The sequence below is a fragment of the Borostomias antarcticus genome (genome assembly GCF_949987555.1).
Source record: "Borostomias antarcticus genome assembly, chromosome: 2".
In the NCBI taxonomy this organism is placed as follows: domain Eukaryota; kingdom Metazoa; phylum Chordata; class Actinopteri; order Stomiiformes; family Stomiidae; genus Borostomias; species Borostomias antarcticus.
In genome coordinates, this window is record NC_140235.1 from 10,224,262 (window position 1) to 10,243,790 (window position 19,529).

The 19,529-nt window shown below is 50.0% G+C and overlaps 1 protein-coding gene across 1 annotated transcript in view; it reads right to left on the bottom strand.

The window, feature by feature from the left end:
* Window positions 1-536: 536 nt before the first annotated feature.
* Window positions 537-19,529, bottom strand: part of LOC311321252 (phosphofurin acidic cluster sorting protein 2) — a gene marked incomplete at its 3' end in the record, with an annotated part of 61,309 nt that continues 42,316 nt past the window's right edge. Inside the window, exons 6-25 of the mRNA XM_084453197.1 lie at window positions 19,375-19,466; window positions 18,940-19,020; window positions 17,421-17,480; window positions 13,356-13,507; window positions 13,130-13,226; window positions 11,542-11,625; window positions 9,466-9,596; window positions 8,904-9,036; window positions 8,627-8,731; window positions 8,402-8,508; window positions 5,889-6,043; window positions 5,668-5,778; window positions 4,295-4,397; window positions 3,666-3,698; window positions 2,599-2,641; window positions 2,438-2,480; window positions 2,123-2,261; window positions 1,433-1,671; window positions 1,040-1,153; window positions 537-652 (exon numbers count right to left, since the gene is read on the bottom strand). Of these exons, the coding sequence (XP_084309323.1) occupies window positions 537-652; window positions 1,040-1,153; window positions 1,433-1,671; window positions 2,123-2,261; window positions 2,438-2,480; window positions 2,599-2,641; window positions 3,666-3,698; window positions 4,295-4,397; window positions 5,668-5,778; window positions 5,889-6,043; window positions 8,402-8,508; window positions 8,627-8,731; window positions 8,904-9,036; window positions 9,466-9,596; window positions 11,542-11,625; window positions 13,130-13,226; window positions 13,356-13,507; window positions 17,421-17,480; window positions 18,940-19,020; window positions 19,375-19,466 (2,138 nt within the window). The remainder of the gene's footprint in view (window positions 653-1,039; window positions 1,154-1,432; window positions 1,672-2,122; window positions 2,262-2,437; window positions 2,481-2,598; window positions 2,642-3,665; window positions 3,699-4,294; window positions 4,398-5,667; window positions 5,779-5,888; window positions 6,044-8,401; window positions 8,509-8,626; window positions 8,732-8,903; window positions 9,037-9,465; window positions 9,597-11,541; window positions 11,626-13,129; window positions 13,227-13,355; window positions 13,508-17,420; window positions 17,481-18,939; window positions 19,021-19,374; window positions 19,467-19,529) is intronic.

Below are 19,529 nucleotides of genomic sequence, written 5' to 3' on the forward strand. Positions count from 1 at the left end.
GATCCATTTAGATTCACAGCAATACTCCACCTTTCAGTTTGCAAACAGACACACACACACACACGCGCGCACACGCACACGCACACACACACACACACACATCCCTACAAACTCCTCACCCCACCCTCCTCCAATTTCTATAGAGCATCAATAAACATAGGATTTCACAGAAATAATAAAATACAGATAAAAAAAAAAGAACAAAGTGCAAACACAGCCGCCATCATCGAAATGTGGCAAATATAACGAAAACCTCAGAATACTATTTCAGAGGTGGCAGCACAAATTCTTACAAAATAGTACTTGTTCTTATCGTAGTGTAAAAAACCAACAACAAGATTAAAAAAAAAAACAACGACAGTGGACTTTGACGACAACAAACGTGTGTGATGAGAACGGGGCTCTGCGCCAGCAAGGTTTCCACAGGAAACCCAGGAGCCTGGTGGCTCTCCTTCCTGGTGTCCATGGGGCCTCTCTTGGAGACGAGTGCAGGGGACAGACAGTCACGTCTTCTGGGGCTGGGATGATGGCCGCGGTCATATGGGCTTAGTGTAGCCGAAGATCCCCACGGGGAAGTGCTTGACGTGCGTGGGCCACTGGGCGGCCAGCTGGAAAAACTTGACGTCGTTCCACTCCACCCCATCGATGGACACTGTGGAGCAAGAAGGCCCGGGTAGGGGGGCATCAGTCAAGGAAAGAACCACCGCCACTAATCATGAGTTTAACTGCCAGTGGTACTTTCTGTGACCACTAGATGGGAGAAGTATATCACATACAGTAGGAGGCAGGGTGTATCTCAATGTTATATTTAATTTGTTGTGAAGTGTGTGCGCGTGTGCACGAGTGTGTAACTGTTGTAAGGTGCTTCTTTCTTGGCCAGGGCTCATTTGAAGATGGATAGTTATAGATGAAAATTAGCTCATTAGCTAATTCTGGTACATTTGTGATGGTGAAACAGGAATGTTGATTGATGTGCCCTTTTAAATAAATAAATAAATAAATGTAAACAAACTAAAAGCCCCTCTGTGTGGGTGAGTACCTCTCAGCATGGTGTGCTGGTGCTTGGCCGTGCAGATCAGCCTGCTGATGCCATCGATCACCTGGCTCTTAGAGTCCAGCTCTTTCTCCTTGGGCTTCTTGCTGAGGAAAATCACTGTCAAACAAAAAGACCAGATAATATGTTGTTGTGTCGACTCAACTCAATCCACATCATTATACGTGTGGGCAATCAATCAATCAATCAATCAATCAATCAATCAATCAATCAATCAATCAATCAATCAATCAATCAATCAATCAATCAATCAATCAATCAATCAATCAAATCAGTCCATCAGAAAATATTGTGATATGAATTTTAGCTTCTATCCCCCCACCGCCCCACCCCCTGATGGGCGGGTTCAAGCGGTCTCAGGGGCGAATGGAGCGTCACCTTTCTTGTTCTTCTCCTTGGTGACCACGGTCATGGCCATGCTGGGTGGGGGCGCCAGCTCGCCCCCGCACGGCAGCCGGCTGACCTGCAGCGAGCGGAAGTTGCTCTTCAGGGTGTTCTTCAGCCCCACGTCCCTCTTCTCCCCCTCGCGCTTCTTCTCGGGGCCCAGCCACGTCCAGTAGTCCACCTGCAGACCCATCACCTCCCCGCCGCCGCCGCCACCACCCGAACACGGAGAGCTGCCGAGCACAGAGAGAGAGAGAGAGAGAGAGAGAGAGAGAGAGAGAAAGGGACAGAGGGAGAGAGGGAGAGAGACAGAGAGAGAAAGAGAAAGGGACAGGGAGAGAGGAAGAGACAGAGGGAGAGAGAGGGAGTGAGAGAGAGGGATTAGATATGTACTTTAATAAACCCTGTGGGAGGAGATTGGGTTGTTTCAGCAGTGAGAAATGACAGCATAGGCTGGAAAACAGCGCATACAGTACAGTAGTAGCCAAAAAAGAGGGGATCATCATCTGCTCAAACGACGACAACAAGTAATCGTAGTGTCATCCCCGCACTTACTCTTGAAGAGACAGACTCTGCTTTTCGTTCACATACAATAGGGCACAAAGGCGTGTATGCATACCAAGGGGTGTACTTCTTAATGTTCTGTTGTGACTGAGGTGTGTGTGTGTGTGTGTGTGTGTGTACCCAGCTCCAGAGAGGGCGGTGGAGACGGAGGGGGACTGAGGGGGGGTTCCCGCTATCTCCTTCCCGTACGGGCCGGCCGACGGGGGTGTGGGGGAGGCCAGGAGGCCCGCGTTGCCTCCCATGGCGTCGTCAGAGTCCACTGCAACACAGAGACACACTTTACCCGGTGGCGGAGTGCCGGTCTAGAGTGTCGGTTTTTCTGTGTCGGTAGCCTCCGCCGGAACCTACTAGAACACATTCCTAGTATGTGAAAAAGCTACCTGGCAATAAAACAGATTGTGAGTGTGATTCCTATGACGGAGAAGAGACACTCACCCGAGGTGGAAAGACCGTGTTCCACAATCCCCACCTTCACCACCTAGCGGGAGCACACACACACACACCGTTAAACACACTCCTTCAGGCGGAGCGCAGCAATATGGCTGTCATGGTTTGATCCCGGCAGTTAGCACTTCCAGCGGTTTCGCTCTTCTTACCCCGATGAACGGCACAAATTTCTGACAGGAGTCCTCGTCCGGGCTGTGGACAGATGGAGAGTTGGAGGAGGGTCAGTCTGGCCAGAGAGGAGCAGGCGTGGAAGGGTCACACATAAACAGTCAGCGGGCCTGCGGAGGCCCCGGCCGGCACACGGACCACGCCCCGTCTGACATGACGCCAGATGATTGGCTGGGTGGAATGAGGTCATTCTGGGGTTACGACGTCACGATGGATGGATGACAGGTTGACCCGACCACTCCTTACAACCACATCGCGTCGGGGAGAGTGTGTGCGCGCGGGCGTGTGTGGTTTGAAAGCTGTGTTGACCAGATTGAGGGACTCAACAGACAGACTTTTTTTTACATGCCAGGACTGAGCTGCCTTCCTGCCCGTGTCTGGACTGTGAGGATTAACACCTGAATACTGCACATTACATAACAGCGTGGCAGACCTGCGCGCCCCCAGAACACAGGTCTCCCTCCACAACTCATCTATTTGCCTTTATTCAGTAATAAAACACAGGCTACCTAGCCTGACACAGACTGAACTGGCTCCCATTGCAGCCGTTTTCCGAGATGGCCGTTGCCGAAGGGTGAGTCCTCTAACCAATCCAATCACGCCGTGCAGTTTAATTCCGTCAGCGCATTCAAAGGATGCTGATTGGCCTGGTTGGAATTCCGACCGAGAAATATCTCTGGACAAGAGCCTTTCCAGAACCTTAATCGCATTTCAAAAATGTTGAGATTCAGGGGCTGGAGCCAGGCTACAGGTTACCAACTGAGTAAACAGTCACCTTATTAATGTGCACCGAGGACGGTTTGAAAACAGAGGGTTGGGATGTTGGTTAAGGGTTGTTAGAAATCGTCTTCACAGGACAGGCAGAAGTCAAAATCACACCAAACCAAAACGACAGGCGAGGTCACGGTGAGGGTCGGGTGAGGACAACGGGGGGGGGGGAAGTCAGACACAGGTCAACACAGAGGGAGGAACATCGGTCAGGCAGGCCAGGGAGGAGGAGAGAGAATAGGTAGGGAGGGAAAAACAAAATGAACGTTGAATAAGGTACCTGATGTAAAAATCAAAATACAAACTTCTCTTCCTTGAATGCAAACCAAGGGGAAACGGGAGGAGAGAGGAATGCAAGAGGGTTATTGGTTGAATCACTCCTGACCACCAGGAAGTCTCTGACAGAAGGGCCAGTGCTCTAATCAAACCTCGAAGCAAACAAACAAACACACAATCAATCAAACAAACGCATACAAAGCTCCCCAAGAGGACGCACCGCTACAGAGGGCCCATATATCTCGACAACAGGCTGAAGAAAGCACATGAGCAGAATTCAGAGACAGAATCACCGTAGCTGGCTCTAAGTAGGAACCAGCAGCTACAGGGGGCGCCGGGGTGCGCCCAGAACAGCCTGGCCAGTTACACCACTAACTTCGCCCCTGAAAGAGAGGTTGAGCTGCAGCTGGTGCTGGACTCTTGTCTGGGACTGGACTACATGCAGAGGGCGAGGGCAGAGGAAGGGCTGCGCCACCGCCGCGCGTGGTTAGAGAGCGTTCCCCCGCCCGCGAGCGAGCATGCCTCGAGCAGACGCGTACAGACAGACACGCGCACGCACTCACACACGTGACAGACACGCAGGAGCACACACACACACGTGACAGACACGCAGGAGCACACACACAGTTTTACCTCTTCTGCTTGTAGGTGAGCATGGCCTCGGAGATGGGGAACTGGTGAGACACGTTGGCACCAGCCAGGTACTGAACCACACGCCCTGCCACGTCAATGGTATCTAACACCAGAGAGAGAGAGAGAGAGAGAGGGGGGGGGAGAGAGAGAGAGGGAGAGAGAGAGAGGGAGAGAGAGAGAGAGGGAGGGAGAGAGAGGGAGAGAGAGGGGGAGAGAGAGACACACAGGCGTGAGACTCTCAAAGCTGCTGCTGATGTTGCCAATCCATTTCCGACCGCAAAGGCATATTGGCTTTCTAGCACAATCAACATAACACAGTGTTGAGCAGTGAGAGGTGGGTAGTGGCTTGGAATTCACATCTTTAGTCCATTCCAGGATACCGCGAGTGGCTCTGACAAACCACTAGTTTGTTAGGAAGCATGATGGCGGCGCTAGGCCCGACAGCAGCCAGCCACACTCCAATTCCTGGCGTTTCTTGTTAATCTGTTCGTTTGCAGTCCTTTGTTTTTGTTTGTCTCCCTTTGTACCTGGGCTGCGCCCCGGGCTGATGTAACAGTTGGTTGGGGGGCGCATTATAAATAAAAATAACATAACATAACACATAACACTAGACGTGCCTGGGAGAGAGGAGTCGGGGCGCGATGCTCAGCAGAATTCCAATCGAATTCTGTGTGTTTGGATGAGCGCTTCCTATGTCACACAGGTCCAGACCGTCCAGACACGGACGGACACGCCGTCGACCAGAGCAGAGCCGGCTAAAGCTGTTCGGCCTCTAGCTATCGGAGCCGGTCTAATCAGAGCTAATCCGAGTACCCAGAAGCTCTCGCTGTGACCAGAACTTCTGGGAACAAGCTGTGATATTTGTGGACACCGATGAGAATCCCATCGGATTTTCAACAGGACGCTGATTGGCCCGCGCAGATAGTGGGCTGTGTGGACAGGCTGATTTGGCCTCCGATTGGTCTGACCGCAGAAGTCCACTTTGCTAACGAGTCCAGCACTCTAACGAGCCGTCCGTAGCAGACCTGGCACACAAGGTGCCATTTACTTGGACTCTCTTCCATGTTGACTCTCACTTCACAAAGGTTTTTATTACACAAACGGCAAAGTGTATTACCTAAATGAGTTTTTCATTTAGTCACGACTAATACGCTCCCAATAAAAGTTCAAATGCAGCTGGATTTGAAAGGTAGGCTAATGTGCTGGCTCCGCCCCTCTGCCCGCGTTCTGTGGGCTTGACTCCACGGAGGCCAGACTACATCTAAACACCGCCGTCTGATCCAGCAGCGTCTCTGTCTGGGCAGCACTGCACCTGTGAAAACAGCGGACGCAAACACACACACACACACAGCGGCGGAGGCGCGCACACACACCTGAGGTGGGCCGCTCTGACCGGCAGAACAGCTCCCTCCACGCCGTGTCCATGAAGATGCTGTTGAACCTGCCGTCGAACGAGGCCACATACTTCGCCAGAGGATGAGAACCTGTGAGGGAAAGCGCACGTGAATGAAAGCGCACGGCGGCGGCCTTGAAACAATGGAAACCCAGCGATGTTCACGCAGCCGGAAGAGCCGGCTCCCTGGGCGGGCCTTACCGATGGGGATGACCAGGAAACGGATGTAACTGAGCCAGTCTGGCGTCTTATTGGCCAGCTGCTCCACGAAGAACCTCAGGACGGTGCTGAGGTAGCTCTGGTCGCCGGCCACCGCCACCTTGATGGTGGGCGGAGTCTGGGCGTTGCAGTTACAGCTAGAGTGGTGGAGAGGACAGAGTCAGGGGGAGAGAGAGAGAGTGAAGAAAAGGAGAGAGAGAGAGAGAGTGAGAGAGAGGCAGAGAGAGAGAGTGAAGAACGGGAGAGAGAGGCACAGAGAGAGAGAGAGAGAGAGAGAGAGAGAGAGAGAGAGGCAGAGAGAGAGTGAAGAAAAGGAGAGAGAGAGTGAGAGAGAGGCAGAGAGAGAGTGAAGAACGGGAGAGAGGCACAGAGAGAGAGTGAGAGAGAGGCAGAGAGAGTGAAGAACGGGAGAGAGAGAGGGAGAGAGAGAGGCCAAGAGAGAGTGAAGAACGGGAGAGAGAGAGGGAGAGAGAGAGAGAGTGAAGAACAGGGGAGAGAGAGGGAGAGGAAAAGAGACAGAGAGAGATGGATGGGGGAGATTTGAGCTCCACCTGCTAGGGTGAGAGAGCGTGTTAACACCAGAGAGGTGTGTGTGTGTGTGTGTGTGTGTGTGTGTGTGTGTGTGTGTGTGTGTGTGTGTGTGTGTGTGTGTGTGTGTGTATGTGTGTCCTGAGGTCATGGCCCCAGCTGGAGGAGGAGACAGGTTGTGTGAGCAGATGATCTGCCTGCCATGGTGCTCCTGGAGCATGGAGTCTTTTAAACTAGATATCTAATGCCAGGTGCAGACTAGAGGCTTTTAAGCCCGATCTAATGCCAGGTGCAGACTAGAGGCTTTTAAGCCCGATCTAATGCCAGGTGCAGACTAGAGGCTTTTAAGCCCGATCTAATGCCAGGTGCAGACTAGAGGCTTTTAAGCCCGATCTAATGCCAGGTGCAGACTAGAGGCTTTTAAGCCCGATCTAATGCCAGGTGCAGACTAGAGGCTTTTAAGCCCGATCTAATGCCAGGTGCAGACTAGAGGCTTTTAAGCCCGATCTAATGCCAGGTGCAGACTAGAGGCTTTTAAGCCCGATCTAATGCCAGGTGCAGACTAGAGGCTTTTAAGCCCGATTTTGGCTCCGATTCACCTTCCCGACAATCGGGTGGTGTGAGGGGTTTACCCTCCTAATCTTAACGTTCCCGACTGATCAGAGTCTCCCCGATTTTTTATCACAAATATTAAACATGTTTGATATTTATCCTAGCGTGATTATCTACCCCAACTCTCTCTTCCTCTCTCTCACTCCCTGACTCTGTAGCTGTGGTGATGTGATGTGGTGCCCTGGTTACACAATACACCATAAGCAAATAAAACGGTATAAATAAACGGTATAAAAACTATATTTTCTACCCAGCTATATGATGGTAGCTATGAGATCCCAAACCCATCGACACTCTGAAATCGTTTAGTGTGCAGTCCTGCGTCTTGGCTGATTCCTCTAGTGTTGTGCTCTTATGATTAAAATATTAAAAATCAGTAAAATCTCTCGTTATGTCTGTGGTCTCCCACGTTTATAAAATCGGTTAAGATTTGAAAATCCTCTAATGTGGACCCAGCATTAGTCCCCTTGGACATTTTTAGGGATATGATTTGGGAATATGGGGTCCAGGTATGTGTGTGTTTTGGTTAATGTTGTTGATGTTTTTGGATGTGTATGAATGTGATTTTATATTGTGTAACCAGGGCACCGTTGTGAATGAGACCTTGGTCTCAATGGGCTCCTGGCTAAATGAGGGGGAAAAGAAAGAAAAAGCGTGTTGTGTGTAGCTGTGTGTGTGTGTGTGTGTGTGTGTGTGTGTAGCCGTGTGTGTGTAGCTGTGTGTGTGTGTGTGTGTAGCTGTGTGTGTGTGTGTGTAGCTGTGTGTGTGTAGCTGTGTGTGTGTGTAGCTGTGTGTGTGTGTAGCTGTGTGTGTGTGCGTGTGTGTAGCTGTGTGTGTGTAGCTGTGTGTGTGTGTGTCCGGAGGTCATGGCCCCAGCTGATCGGGGAGCAGGTGTGTGAGGAGGGAAGGCCTTGCTCGGTCCGCCGGTCTGAGACGAGCCGCCACAGCAGAGAGACACACTTCCCTCCCCACGACAAGCTGAGTATTAGGAGGAGAGAGGAGGATGAGGAGGACAACAGCTGGCCTTTTATGGGAAAAAGGGTGAATAGTGAGAGAGAAAGTTCATGAGGGAGAGAGAGAGAGGGACAGAGAGAGAGAGGGAGGGAGAGAGAAAGAGAGAGAGGGAGAGCGTACTCCTGTAGATGTGAAGAACTGCAGCGTCTCCAGCGTCCAACTGGCCAGGCGCCAAGATAAACTGATACTAATGTTAAATACTTCTGTCAGGAGCACTGAGAGATGAGGGGCAGAAACGGCTGCCCCATCTAGTGTGCTGTTCTGAGGGCAAAGAGGGTGTGTGTGTGTGTGTGTGTGTGTGTGTGTGTGTGTGTGTGTGTGTGTGTGTGTGCGCGACTCACAATCTCTGGATGCGTGTGACGATGGTGTTGAAGGCGGCCTGGACATCAGCGGCAGTGCAGGTGGACACGATGGGCTGTCCCTCTTCATGGAGGACCTCGGCCACGTACTTCAGACAGAAGACAGGGAGGAGAGGGGAGTGAGAGAGAGAGAGAGAGAGAGAGAGATACAGTGTATGAAGAATAGACAGACAGACCACACACACACACACACACGCAGACACACACCTGGCCTTGCCATTCCACAGTGTTGATGAGGATGATGCTCTCCGGCAGGCGCTCGTCAGAGATGAGGATCTGGTTTAGCTGGTCATACACCGACTTCCTGGGAACCTGAGCCAATCGGGACGCAGAGTCAGAGGGCGCGCGTACCACACAGCAGCGTCCCGCCGGTCACAGTTACATGGAACGTTTAGAAAGCATCTGAGATCTGAGCACCGGGCCGCTCGGTTTCAACGCCTCCTTTTCCGGAAGCTTCCCTCCGGGCCCGAGGGGGGCGCCGTACCTGCGCTGTGAGCCGTGAGTCCGGGGAGCACTCGCTGTCGATGCTGCAGGTTCTGTCACCCTGGGCCTTGGAGTTCTGCCGGTCCTTCATGGAGGTGCTACGAGGGCGCCGGTTCAGACGGTTCTCCACCTTACTGGGGAACACACGCGCACACCGGGAGAACCCCAGCGTTAACCCACCCGACAACGAGAACCTCGGACCCTCGCCTGAGACGGAAGGTCCGCGGTTCTAACTCAAATCAACTGGCCGTTCTGCCGCGCGGCGAGCAGCTGGCCTCCAACGGTTTCAGTGGGCGGGAGTACTCGCTTTGACAGACTAACTCCCTCAGCCAATCAGCGTAACAAAACTTTTGCTAGAAAAGCAAAAACATCTTTTGCCACAAACCCTAACCCTAACCCTCTGAAAACAGCATAGCCTAACTATCCAACTCTTGTTTAATTGTTGGCCCGGTCAAAAACGTAATTGGGGAATAATCGTTAGAGATGGGGGGGGGGGTTAGGGTTCCAAACTGAATGTGAGCTGGGGAGATGTGGGGGTGTGACGAGGCCAGCGAGCAGCGTACCTGGGGGACATGTGGTTCTGAGACTCGGCCTTGCAGAGTTTGCCCATGGAGCTGACCAGGCGGTCGGCGCCCGCGTCCCAGACACCGCTCACCTCGGCCGGGCCCGCACCGCCGTCATCCACCTCCCGCTCCTGCTGGACGGTCAGGGAGAGATGACACTGAACACGGTCAGGGAAAGATGACACACACACACACACTGCACATCCCCTCTCTTCCAGCTCAGATGTCATGTTCTGGTCCCTGACTGCTCCCTCCAGCCGCGAGGTGTTGTCAGGGGCGGGGGCTCGGGAGGGGGGTGAATGGTCTTGGTAGATGGCGACTTTGAGAAACACAGCAGAGCTGTATCGTGTGTGTGTGTGTGTGTGTGTGTGTGTGTACCGGGTGTGTGTGTGTGTGTTTCGGGTGTGTGTGTGTGTGTGTGTGTATCGGGTGTGTGTGGGCATTATTCTCCTCCGCCCGCCGTTCAGTCTGGGAGAAACATGGCGGCAGAGCCCCAGGACAGAGAGAAAGGTCACGCTTGGCACTGGGCGGCCAGAACCCAACCCAGCCCACTTACACTGTCTGTCTGCCTGCCTGCCTGTCTGTCTGTTTGTCTTACTGTCTCTCTGTCTGCCTGTCTGTCTCACTGTCTGTCTGTCTCTCTGTCTCCTTGCCTGCCTGTCTGTCTGTCTGTCTGTAGGAGAGCCGGAGTTGGAGCAGCATCAGACGGAGCAGGAAAACTGAGGAAATAGCATCTCACGCTCCACTCATCCAAAATGGCTGACATCCAAGACGGATGACACTGACACTGTACCCCCCCCCACCCCCCCACCCCGTCTCCCTCCATCCCTCCCTATTTCACTCTGCCTCTAGATCTTTGAAGACAAAAGGGACCTGACAGATGGGGGGGGGGGGGGGGGGGGGCTATCAGGGAGGGGAGGAGTGCAGAGAAGACATGAAAGGAGGTTAGGAACGCGAGACAGATTCATGAGGGGAGAAAGAGCAAAAGAAAAAAGAAAGGGAGAGTACTAAAGAGAGAGAGAGGACTAGAGAGAGAGAGAGAGTACTAGAGAGAGAGAGTACTAGAGAGAGAGAGAGTACTAGAGAGAGAGAGGACTAGAGAGAGAGAGAGAGGACTAGAGAGAGAGAGAGTTCTAGAGAGAGAGAAAGTACCAGAGAGAGAGAGGACTAGAGAGAGAGAGGACTAGAGAGAGAGAAAGTACTAGAGAGAGAGAGTACGAGAGAGAGAGAGGACTAGAGAGAGAAAGAGGACTAGAGAGAGAGAGTACTAGAGAGAGAGAAAGTACTAGAGAGAGAGAGTACGAGAGAGAGTGAGTACTAGAGAGAGAGAGGACTAGAGAGAGAGAGTACTAGAGAGAGAGAGATTACTAGAGAGAGAGAGAGGACTAGAGAGAGAGAGTACTAGAGAGAGAGAAAGTACTAGAGCGAGAGAGTACTAGAGAGAGAGAGGACTAGAGAGAGAGAGTACTAGAGAGAGAGAGAGGACTAGAGAGAGAGAGATTACTAGAGAGAGAGAGAGTACGAGAGAGAGAGTACTAGAGAGAGAGAGTACGAGAGAGAGAGAGTACTAGAGAGAGAGGACTAGAGAGAGAGTACTAGAGAGAGAGAGTACTAGAGAGAGAGAGTACGAGAGAGAGAGGACTAGAGAGTGAGAGTACTAGAGAGAGAGAGATTACTAGAGAGAGAGAGTACGAGAGAGAGAGAGGACTAGAGAGAGAGAGTACTAGAGAGAGAGAGTACGAGAGAGAGAGAGGACTAGAGAGAGAGAGGACTAGAGAGAGAGAGTACGAGAGAGAGAGTACTAGAGAGTGAGAGAGGACTAGAGAGAGAGAGGACTAGAGAGGGTACTAGAGAGAGAGAGAGAGAGAGAGAGAGAGAGAGAGAGAGAGAGAGTACTAGAGAGAGAGAGAACTAGAGAGGGTACTAGAGAGAGAGAGAGAGAGAGAGAGAGTACTAGAGAGCGAGAGAACTAGAGAGGGTACTAGAGAGAGAGAGAGAGAGAGAGAGAGTACTAGAGAGAGAGAGAACTAGAGAGGGTACTAGAGAGAGAGAGAGGTTACTAGAAGAAAAACTAACCCCAGCAGTGGTGTCTGTGATGCCGTCATCCTGATATCTGGCTCCGGGTGCTTTACACCTCTCCACTGACAGAAAATCTCCACTCTGTAAAGGCCACACACACACACACACACACACACACACACACACACACACACACACACACACACACACACACACACACACACACACACACACACACACATTACTGCACCTCTCCTGCAGGGGGAGCTAGTGAGGTGTATATACAGTACAGTAGGTGCTTCAACTGAACGTTCTCCTCACTGACGCACATCACACATTTTATTAGCACGTGATTACATATCATTTCACTCTTTTAAGCCCCCCCCCCCCCCCCCCGGGGGACGATCTCTGGTGGCTTCCCAGCCCTGGTTGAGCACGGCCAGGCCTAGTGGCAGCAGCCTCCCCTCGGAGCAGACGGGGATATAAATATCTGCTCAGCTTTCATGCCTCCTCCTCCTCCTCCTCCACACTCTCTCTCCGACAAAGTCCCTCTCTCTCTCTCTCTATCTCTCAGATGTCGCATGCTCCCTCCGGAGCCCCAGTCCTGACAGGTGTGCGTGGCGAAACCCCCCCCCCCCGAAAATGAGATCTGACAGACTGGAACTCCCGGAAAGCTTATCAGGACCGCGGCACATTTTCAGCGCTCCAGTCACTTTCCCTCCCTCTGCTTTTTTTTTTTCTTTCGATCTCGGATGAAAAGATTTCTACTCTGCCAGCTTGGACCGGGAGGCACTAGGAACCCGAACCCGAACCCAGACCCAGGGCCGTTTACTGAGTGAAGGAAAAAGGCTGTTACTGTCCAGTAAACAACGCTCCGGGCTGTTCTGCTCGGGGCTGACAAGGATTGACAGACATATTAAAAACAGCTCTGCCTCTCTCTCTCTCTCTCTCTTGGAGTGGCCATCAGACCCAACAACCCCCTCCCCCTCTCCACGCCTCTCCAGCACCACATAAATCAGAGCAGGAATTCTGGGATTGCTCCGTCTTACAGTATCTGCCATCTGTGGATGGGGGAGTGGGGGAGTGGGGGGGCGCATCTGGTGTCAAACCCTATAAATACCGCAGGACTGGCAGGGTGAGGGCCGGGTGGTATGCCCCCCCCCCCTCCCCTCCCCACCCCCACCCCGGGCTCTGTGCTGGGTGGAGGAGGGATGTTCTGGGATCACGTAGCCCTCGCGCTCCGAGCATGCACACTTTGGTGGCATGGTCCCAGGATGCACCGGGGAAATCCCTGGAACCCCGAGCGGCATGCCAAGCACTCGACGCGGGCGCTGCCGGGGCTTCTGTTTTACAGCAGGGCAACCCTGTCAAATACACCGCCCGTTAAGAGGGCAGGGCTCGCTGAATACCAGCAGGGGTCAGAGGCTGTGGTTGAGGCTGTGGCAGGGCGTGGTGCGGTCAGCTAACACACTCACACGAGACACGCCAGGGCTCTGTGCTGGTCAGCTAACACACTCACAGGACACAGCAAGTCTTTGTGCTGGTCAGTTAATACACTCACAGGACATAGCAAGTCTTTGTGCTGGTCAGTTAATACACTCACAGGACATGCCAGGTCTCTGTGCTGGTCAGTTAACACACTCACAGGACACGCCAGGTCTCTGTGCTGCTGGCTCTTGTGGCTGTGCAGGCTTCCGATCTCCGTCTGGGAGCTGGAGTGGGACATCCCTTCGAAAAACGGTCTGAGGAGAAAGACAGGAGTCAGTCCAACTCTGCTCAGGTGATGTATCAGAGGAGCTACATGTGGTGGGGGTGGGCTGGGGGGTTTCCACTGAGGGGTTGTCTGAGGTGAAAGGTCAGAGGGGACATACTTGAGTTTTGGCTTGGGAGTGCTGAGGACACTCTCGTTGTCCTCTACCTCCGGCCCGCTGTCGCTCTGGTTGTAGACCTCCAGGCTGTCGTAGAGCAAGTCCAGATCCTCCTCCACCTCCTGGGTCTGGTCCACAGGGTCAGAGTCCAGGACCTGAAGGTCATCAACATACACACGTTAGAAGAGCCAATATGCATATAAGTCCACAGTTAGAGTTTTTACTAATCCAAGCTAAAAGCATTGGCAAATCAAAATATTAGGTGAATAAACAGGTATGGGAAGGGATTATATCTATGTACAGTATATCTGCTAGTTTTCATGTAACCCACACGTTTAACCAGCTACACCGATGAAAAGCTATCTCTTCATCGGCACGGGTGGATGGTATTCATACTGAGTGAGTTAAAAAGTACTACTGAATCACTACAGTATACAAAACCTATTAGTGTAGTAGTGGCTATGTAGTGACATGTAGAAATGGTGCAGTGAATCTGTGGCTTATGTATAGTACAGTACTACTCATGACACCATTAGAGTTGTGTAGCAAAACAGTAGTGTTTCCAGTAGTAATCGAGCAGAGAGTTGTGCTACTTGATGTTAGTAGTGAAAAAACTGTCAAAATACTACTTCTTTACTACACAGATATTTAAATAGGAATCATGTAGAGGTTTTATTACTTACTGATATAGTGGATGTAGCCATAACACTACAGCAACACCACATATTTTAAGTAGTGATCAACAGTGTTCTTTACTATTGGGTATTGTTTATTTTCAAATCTTTTAACTGTTGCTCTGCATAAACTTCAAAGCAAAACGTTTCTTGATCAACATTGAATGAAAACTAAATAGAGATGTCAACCAGAGCCGTTTCAGCAAAGAAATGAAAGAGGGCTCAACTCCCAATACAGTTCATCACGAAACTGGCAGTTGTTAAAATTATTATTTGTCTCATGAGGTTGACCTCTGTTTGTAAATTCCCACTGTAATTGTCACGTGACTTACAGGTAGCTGTTCTGTCTTTATTTGTCATACAGGGTACCTGATGGAGGAGTGTGGTTGCAGCATATAATATGTTCTGAAGATATGAGGACAAAGCCTTAAGGTCCCCAAAGCAATGTAGAGTGAGTGAGTGAGTGAGTGAGTGAGTGAGTGAGTGAGTGAGTGAGTGAGTGAGTGAGTGAGTGAGTGAGTGAGTGAGTGAGTGAACGGGCACTGCGCTATACTACTAGTACTACTACTACTACTACTACTATTTTTACTACTACTACTACTACTACTACTACTACTACTGCTACTATTACTACTACTACTACTATTATTACTACTACTACTACTACTATTATTACTACTACTATTATTACTATTACTACTACTACTACCATTACTACTACTACTACTACTATTATTACTACTACTACTACTATTACTATTACTACTACTATTACTACTACTACTATTACTACTATTACTACTATTACTACTACTACTACTACTATTACTATTACTACTACTATTACTACTACTACTAAGTTGTTAAAATAAAGCTTGTGTTAGCTCATTCTTGTTTGATAAGAATAATTGATATGCACTTTTATAGCATGATACAGAATAGGCACATAGTAGTAAATGTGTCAGTTTTCAAGAGTAATTAAAAAGGGTTTCTGTAAGAAATGAAAATAAATGCAATAGTGATCAGTAGTGACACAACACTACACATACAGAAGGAAGTCATTCAATAGGGATTGTGAAGGCAGCAGTAATGTGTAAGTATTGTGTAGTAATTCAATAATAAATGTGAAGCAATCAGTAGTTTTTATGTAGTCATTCCCAAAAGCTAAATAGTGTGACAGAATTGATTAAGTAATAATCATGTAATAATTTAGATAGCTACTGTATTACTTTATGCAGTAATCATCAGTAGGGATATGTCCCATTTCTCTACTCATTACTACTGAAATAACTACATAAATCACTACTAGTTTGCTACACATCTCAATAGCAATCAAGTAGTGGAACAAGTAGGTTTTACATAAATATTGTAGAGTAGTGATGAGTAGTGACTCAGTAGTACTTTTTAATGAGGGTTTAACCGACAACCCGCTACCTACCCAGAGACTGACAGGACTGACTTTCATTGGGTTGTATTCAGGTTCGGGGGCCAGGCTGACTGGTGGGAGGTACTGATGTGCATCAGATAACATGAATTACAGAGGCTCCCGAATGAGGCTCAGCCAGTGGAGGTGATGCAATGGAGCTGGTAGAAGAGCCGGTCGATGCCATAAATACACACCGTACAGTACGGTCCACGCCTCGGTCCTGAGCGGCCTAATTAAACGCTAGGCAAGCTAATGTAGGAAGGCAGCAGCCTATTTCCAGAGCCCTGGTCTGCGATATGTTTTTGGGGCGGGGCAGGGCGGGGTGGGGGTAGCAGTACTGTGTTTATCACAGGGGGCGAGAGAGTGATTGATGGTGCTGTGTGGTAGCAGAGCAGGGCGGGGCCTGGCAGAGGGCAGACAGACATGATGTACGGTCGCCGTGCACCCTCCTGGACCGTGCACCCTCCTGGACCGTGCACTCTCCTGCACCTGACTACTTAGAGGACGCCGCCGTCGTGTCCAGTCTTAACGAAGGGATTAGAGAGGGGGAGAGAGAGAAGGAGGGAGATGGAGGGAGAGAGAGAGGGAGGGAGAGAGAGAGGGAGGGAGATGGAGGGAGAGAGATGGAGAAAGAGAGAGAGGGAGGGAGAGAGAGGGAGGGACAGAGAGAGAGGGAGGGAGAGAGGGGGAGGGACAGAGAGAGAGGGAGGGAGAGACAGAGACAGAGAGAGAGAGGTGTGTGTATGGGGGGGGGGGGGGGGTGATGAAAGACCACCACACCCTCAGAAGGATTTTAGGAACCTCTAGTCAGGCGTTTAAACTCTGTTCCATTGCTTCCACAGCTCCAAGTGCCTCTTACTTATCGCTGAATGTGTTTGGCCGACCTCTCTACACCTCCAGATCCCACCTGACTCCGACCTCTCTACACCTCCAGATCCCACCTGACTCCGACCTCTCTACACCTCCAGATCCCACCTGACTCCGACCTCTCTACACCTCCAGATCCCACCTGACTCCGACCTCTCTACACCTCCAGATCCCACCTGACTCCGACCTCTCTACACCTCCAGATCCCACCTGACTCCGACCTCTCTACACCTCCAGACCCCACCTGACTCCGACCTCTCTACACCTCCAGATCCCACCTGACTCCGACCTCTCTACACCTCCAGATCCCACCTGACTCCGACCTCTCTACACCTCCAGATCCCACCTGACTCCGACCTCTCTACACCTCCAGATCCCACCTGACTCCGACCTCTCTACACCTCCAGATCCCACCTGACTCCGACCTCTACACCTCCAGATCACACCTGACTCCGACCTCTCTACACCTCCAGATCCCACCAAGCCTGTGGCTGTATTGAAACTAAAAGCCCTCCACACACCCTCCTACTCAACATCTCAGGTCAGGATGTGTCTTGGGCTCACAGCACATCTGCGGGAGTTCCTGGGATAAAGCCTGATTACAGCCATACCGTATCATCGTTAACTCCCATTGTAACCACAGCTGGGTGGGTGTGAGGCCTTGAGTGATGACCTGATTAAAGGCCGTTCCTCCTGTAGCACGCGCTTGTGGACTGATTAGATTAGAGGGTATTAGCATGTATAGAGAATGAGGTTTGATAATGGATGCACGGATGTGTTAATGGCACCGTATGAATCAGACATTCATATTAGCAATGACGGTGACAATACTTGGACAGCTAGACTCGGCAATAACGTCCTCCTCGCCCAGGATATTACCGCTGCCAGGAACGCATTAGGGCCACGTCGTAACACGCTGTTTCCAGAGTCAATACCTACAGATTGTATCCCACAACCTTGAAGGCAATTTAATAACATCTCTTTTCACGGTCGGTTGACTCGAGGCTGATGACGAGGAGACTGAACACCCCCCCCCCCCCCCCCAACCCGACCGCTCGCGACAATAACACCTGCCACTATCGTCGCCTGTCCGCAACTCACCTCATCAGTCACCTTGAACCTCTTCAGCAAGGCCACAAACTTCTGCTTGAAGTTGGGTTGCTGTTGGAGACAGACAGCGAGAAAATAAACTGATTATTGGAGAATGAATTCCTCAAAAGGAAGTTAATTAACCGTGACTCCCTGAATGTAAAAGAAAAAGAGAGGCTCATGTAAGACAACTATGTTCTGTTGAAATACGTTTCTACTTCACAGGGATGAAAACTGTACAGACCTTAATTATTACCACCCAATTTTCAAGATTAATCTTGTATCATACTGTATATGTGCCCATAGAGATCCATTGTATACTTAAATGTGGCATGAGCAATGAACACTAATATCTCAAGAGTGCATAATCTGTCAAAATGGTGTTATAGACTATAAAGTATATGATTGTAAATAACTTTATAACTTCATAATGCTAAATACCAAACTAGTCCTATATAGGACATTTATTTTAAAATGTGCACATTTACCATTTACCATTTTGGATGGTTCTGAAATTGTATTTTAAAATGCATGTTGATGAGCTAACTAAAATATTAAGAATTAAACTTGGGTTATTTTATAGAAATAGATCATATTTCTCAAGTAGAACAGTCTACTTTCCTGTCAGTACTTGATTATGCTCACATTATTTATATGCATGCTGGCCCTACCACCATGAATCAGCTTGACACTGTCTATCACTCAGCACTTGGCTGTATCACTGGTAATTTAGAAGGCATGTTTGTAGTCTGTTATCAGGTTAGCTGCCACTGGCCGCTAGGACAACGCAGCACTGGCTCCTGTATGTTATAAAGCAATAAAACAAAAGGTACCTAAATCATTACCTGACAGCCCTCATTACATGGCACTCTAGTCATTACCAGACAAGGTCTCAGGATTGGTTGGTACTTGAGGTCCCTCGAGTTGAACACCGAGCTGGGAAAAACTTTCTTTAGGTATTGTGGTCCTGGAGCATGGAATGAGTTTCAGAGACTTTCAAACTGGATGACTTTAGTCTCATTGGCCGAATAAAAAAAAATGTGACAAATGAATTTGAAGTCGAGGCCTTTGATTGTTTTAAATAATGTTGCCATAACGTTAACAGCTGAATGTATACCAGCAGATGTATGATGACTTTATTGTTTATGATTTTGAAATATCAATGTGAACCCTCAAAGGGTGTTCTTCTGGCTACGTTCTTCCTAAAGCTTCGCCACAATCATTTTGCAGCGGTTTACTCATTCACAGCCAGTCTATATAAATAACATTATGATCTCTCCACTGAACAGCGTGTCCATTAAACATGTGTCTTCACATCCACAGTTAATGGAGCGAACGAATGGACCACACAATGTCCCCTCCTCTTTAATAGACTAGACATGCAAACACATGTCTGAAGGTACTAAGTGAACCAAATTCTTCCTACAAAGATGAACCCCTCGCCCCCCCCTCCTCCTCCCCAGTGTGTGTAACCATGACTGTGAACGTGTGTGTGTGCGGTCTGGGGGGATCGGGGCGGGAAGCAGCTGACCCTGGTCATGGAGGTGGTCCTGATCATTTTCCTCCGGGTCTTCTTGGGCTTCCTGACCTCGTCGTCCTCATCGTAGAGGTCCTGAAACACAGGGGAGGCTGCTATGACGACCTGGTAGCTCAGGCCTGACAGATACCCAATCCGCTACGTGTGTTTAGTGCTACTTGGACGCCCATATACAGTATGAGGACGGATATTTTTCATGAGGTGATATTTGGGTGAATATATACGTGTGTGTACCTGTGTATATTCTGGTGCATGTATAAAGTAGATGTGTGTTTAATAGGTGTGTGTGTGTGTGTGTGTGTGTACCTGGGTATATTCTGGTGCATGTACAGTATAAAGTAGATGTGTGTTTATTAGGTGTGTGTGTACCTAGTATATTCAGGTGCATGTATAAAGTAGATGTGTGTTGATGACTGGCGTGCCTCTCACCTGACCGTGCACGGCGTCATCGCTGGCTTCCTGTTCGGAGGAGTAGCTGTCGTCGTCCTCCTCAGAGTAGTTGTCCATGTCTGGGGAACGGTCTGGAGGGACGCGACAACACAGACGACGTCAACACACACACCTGCACACATGCCCACACCCTC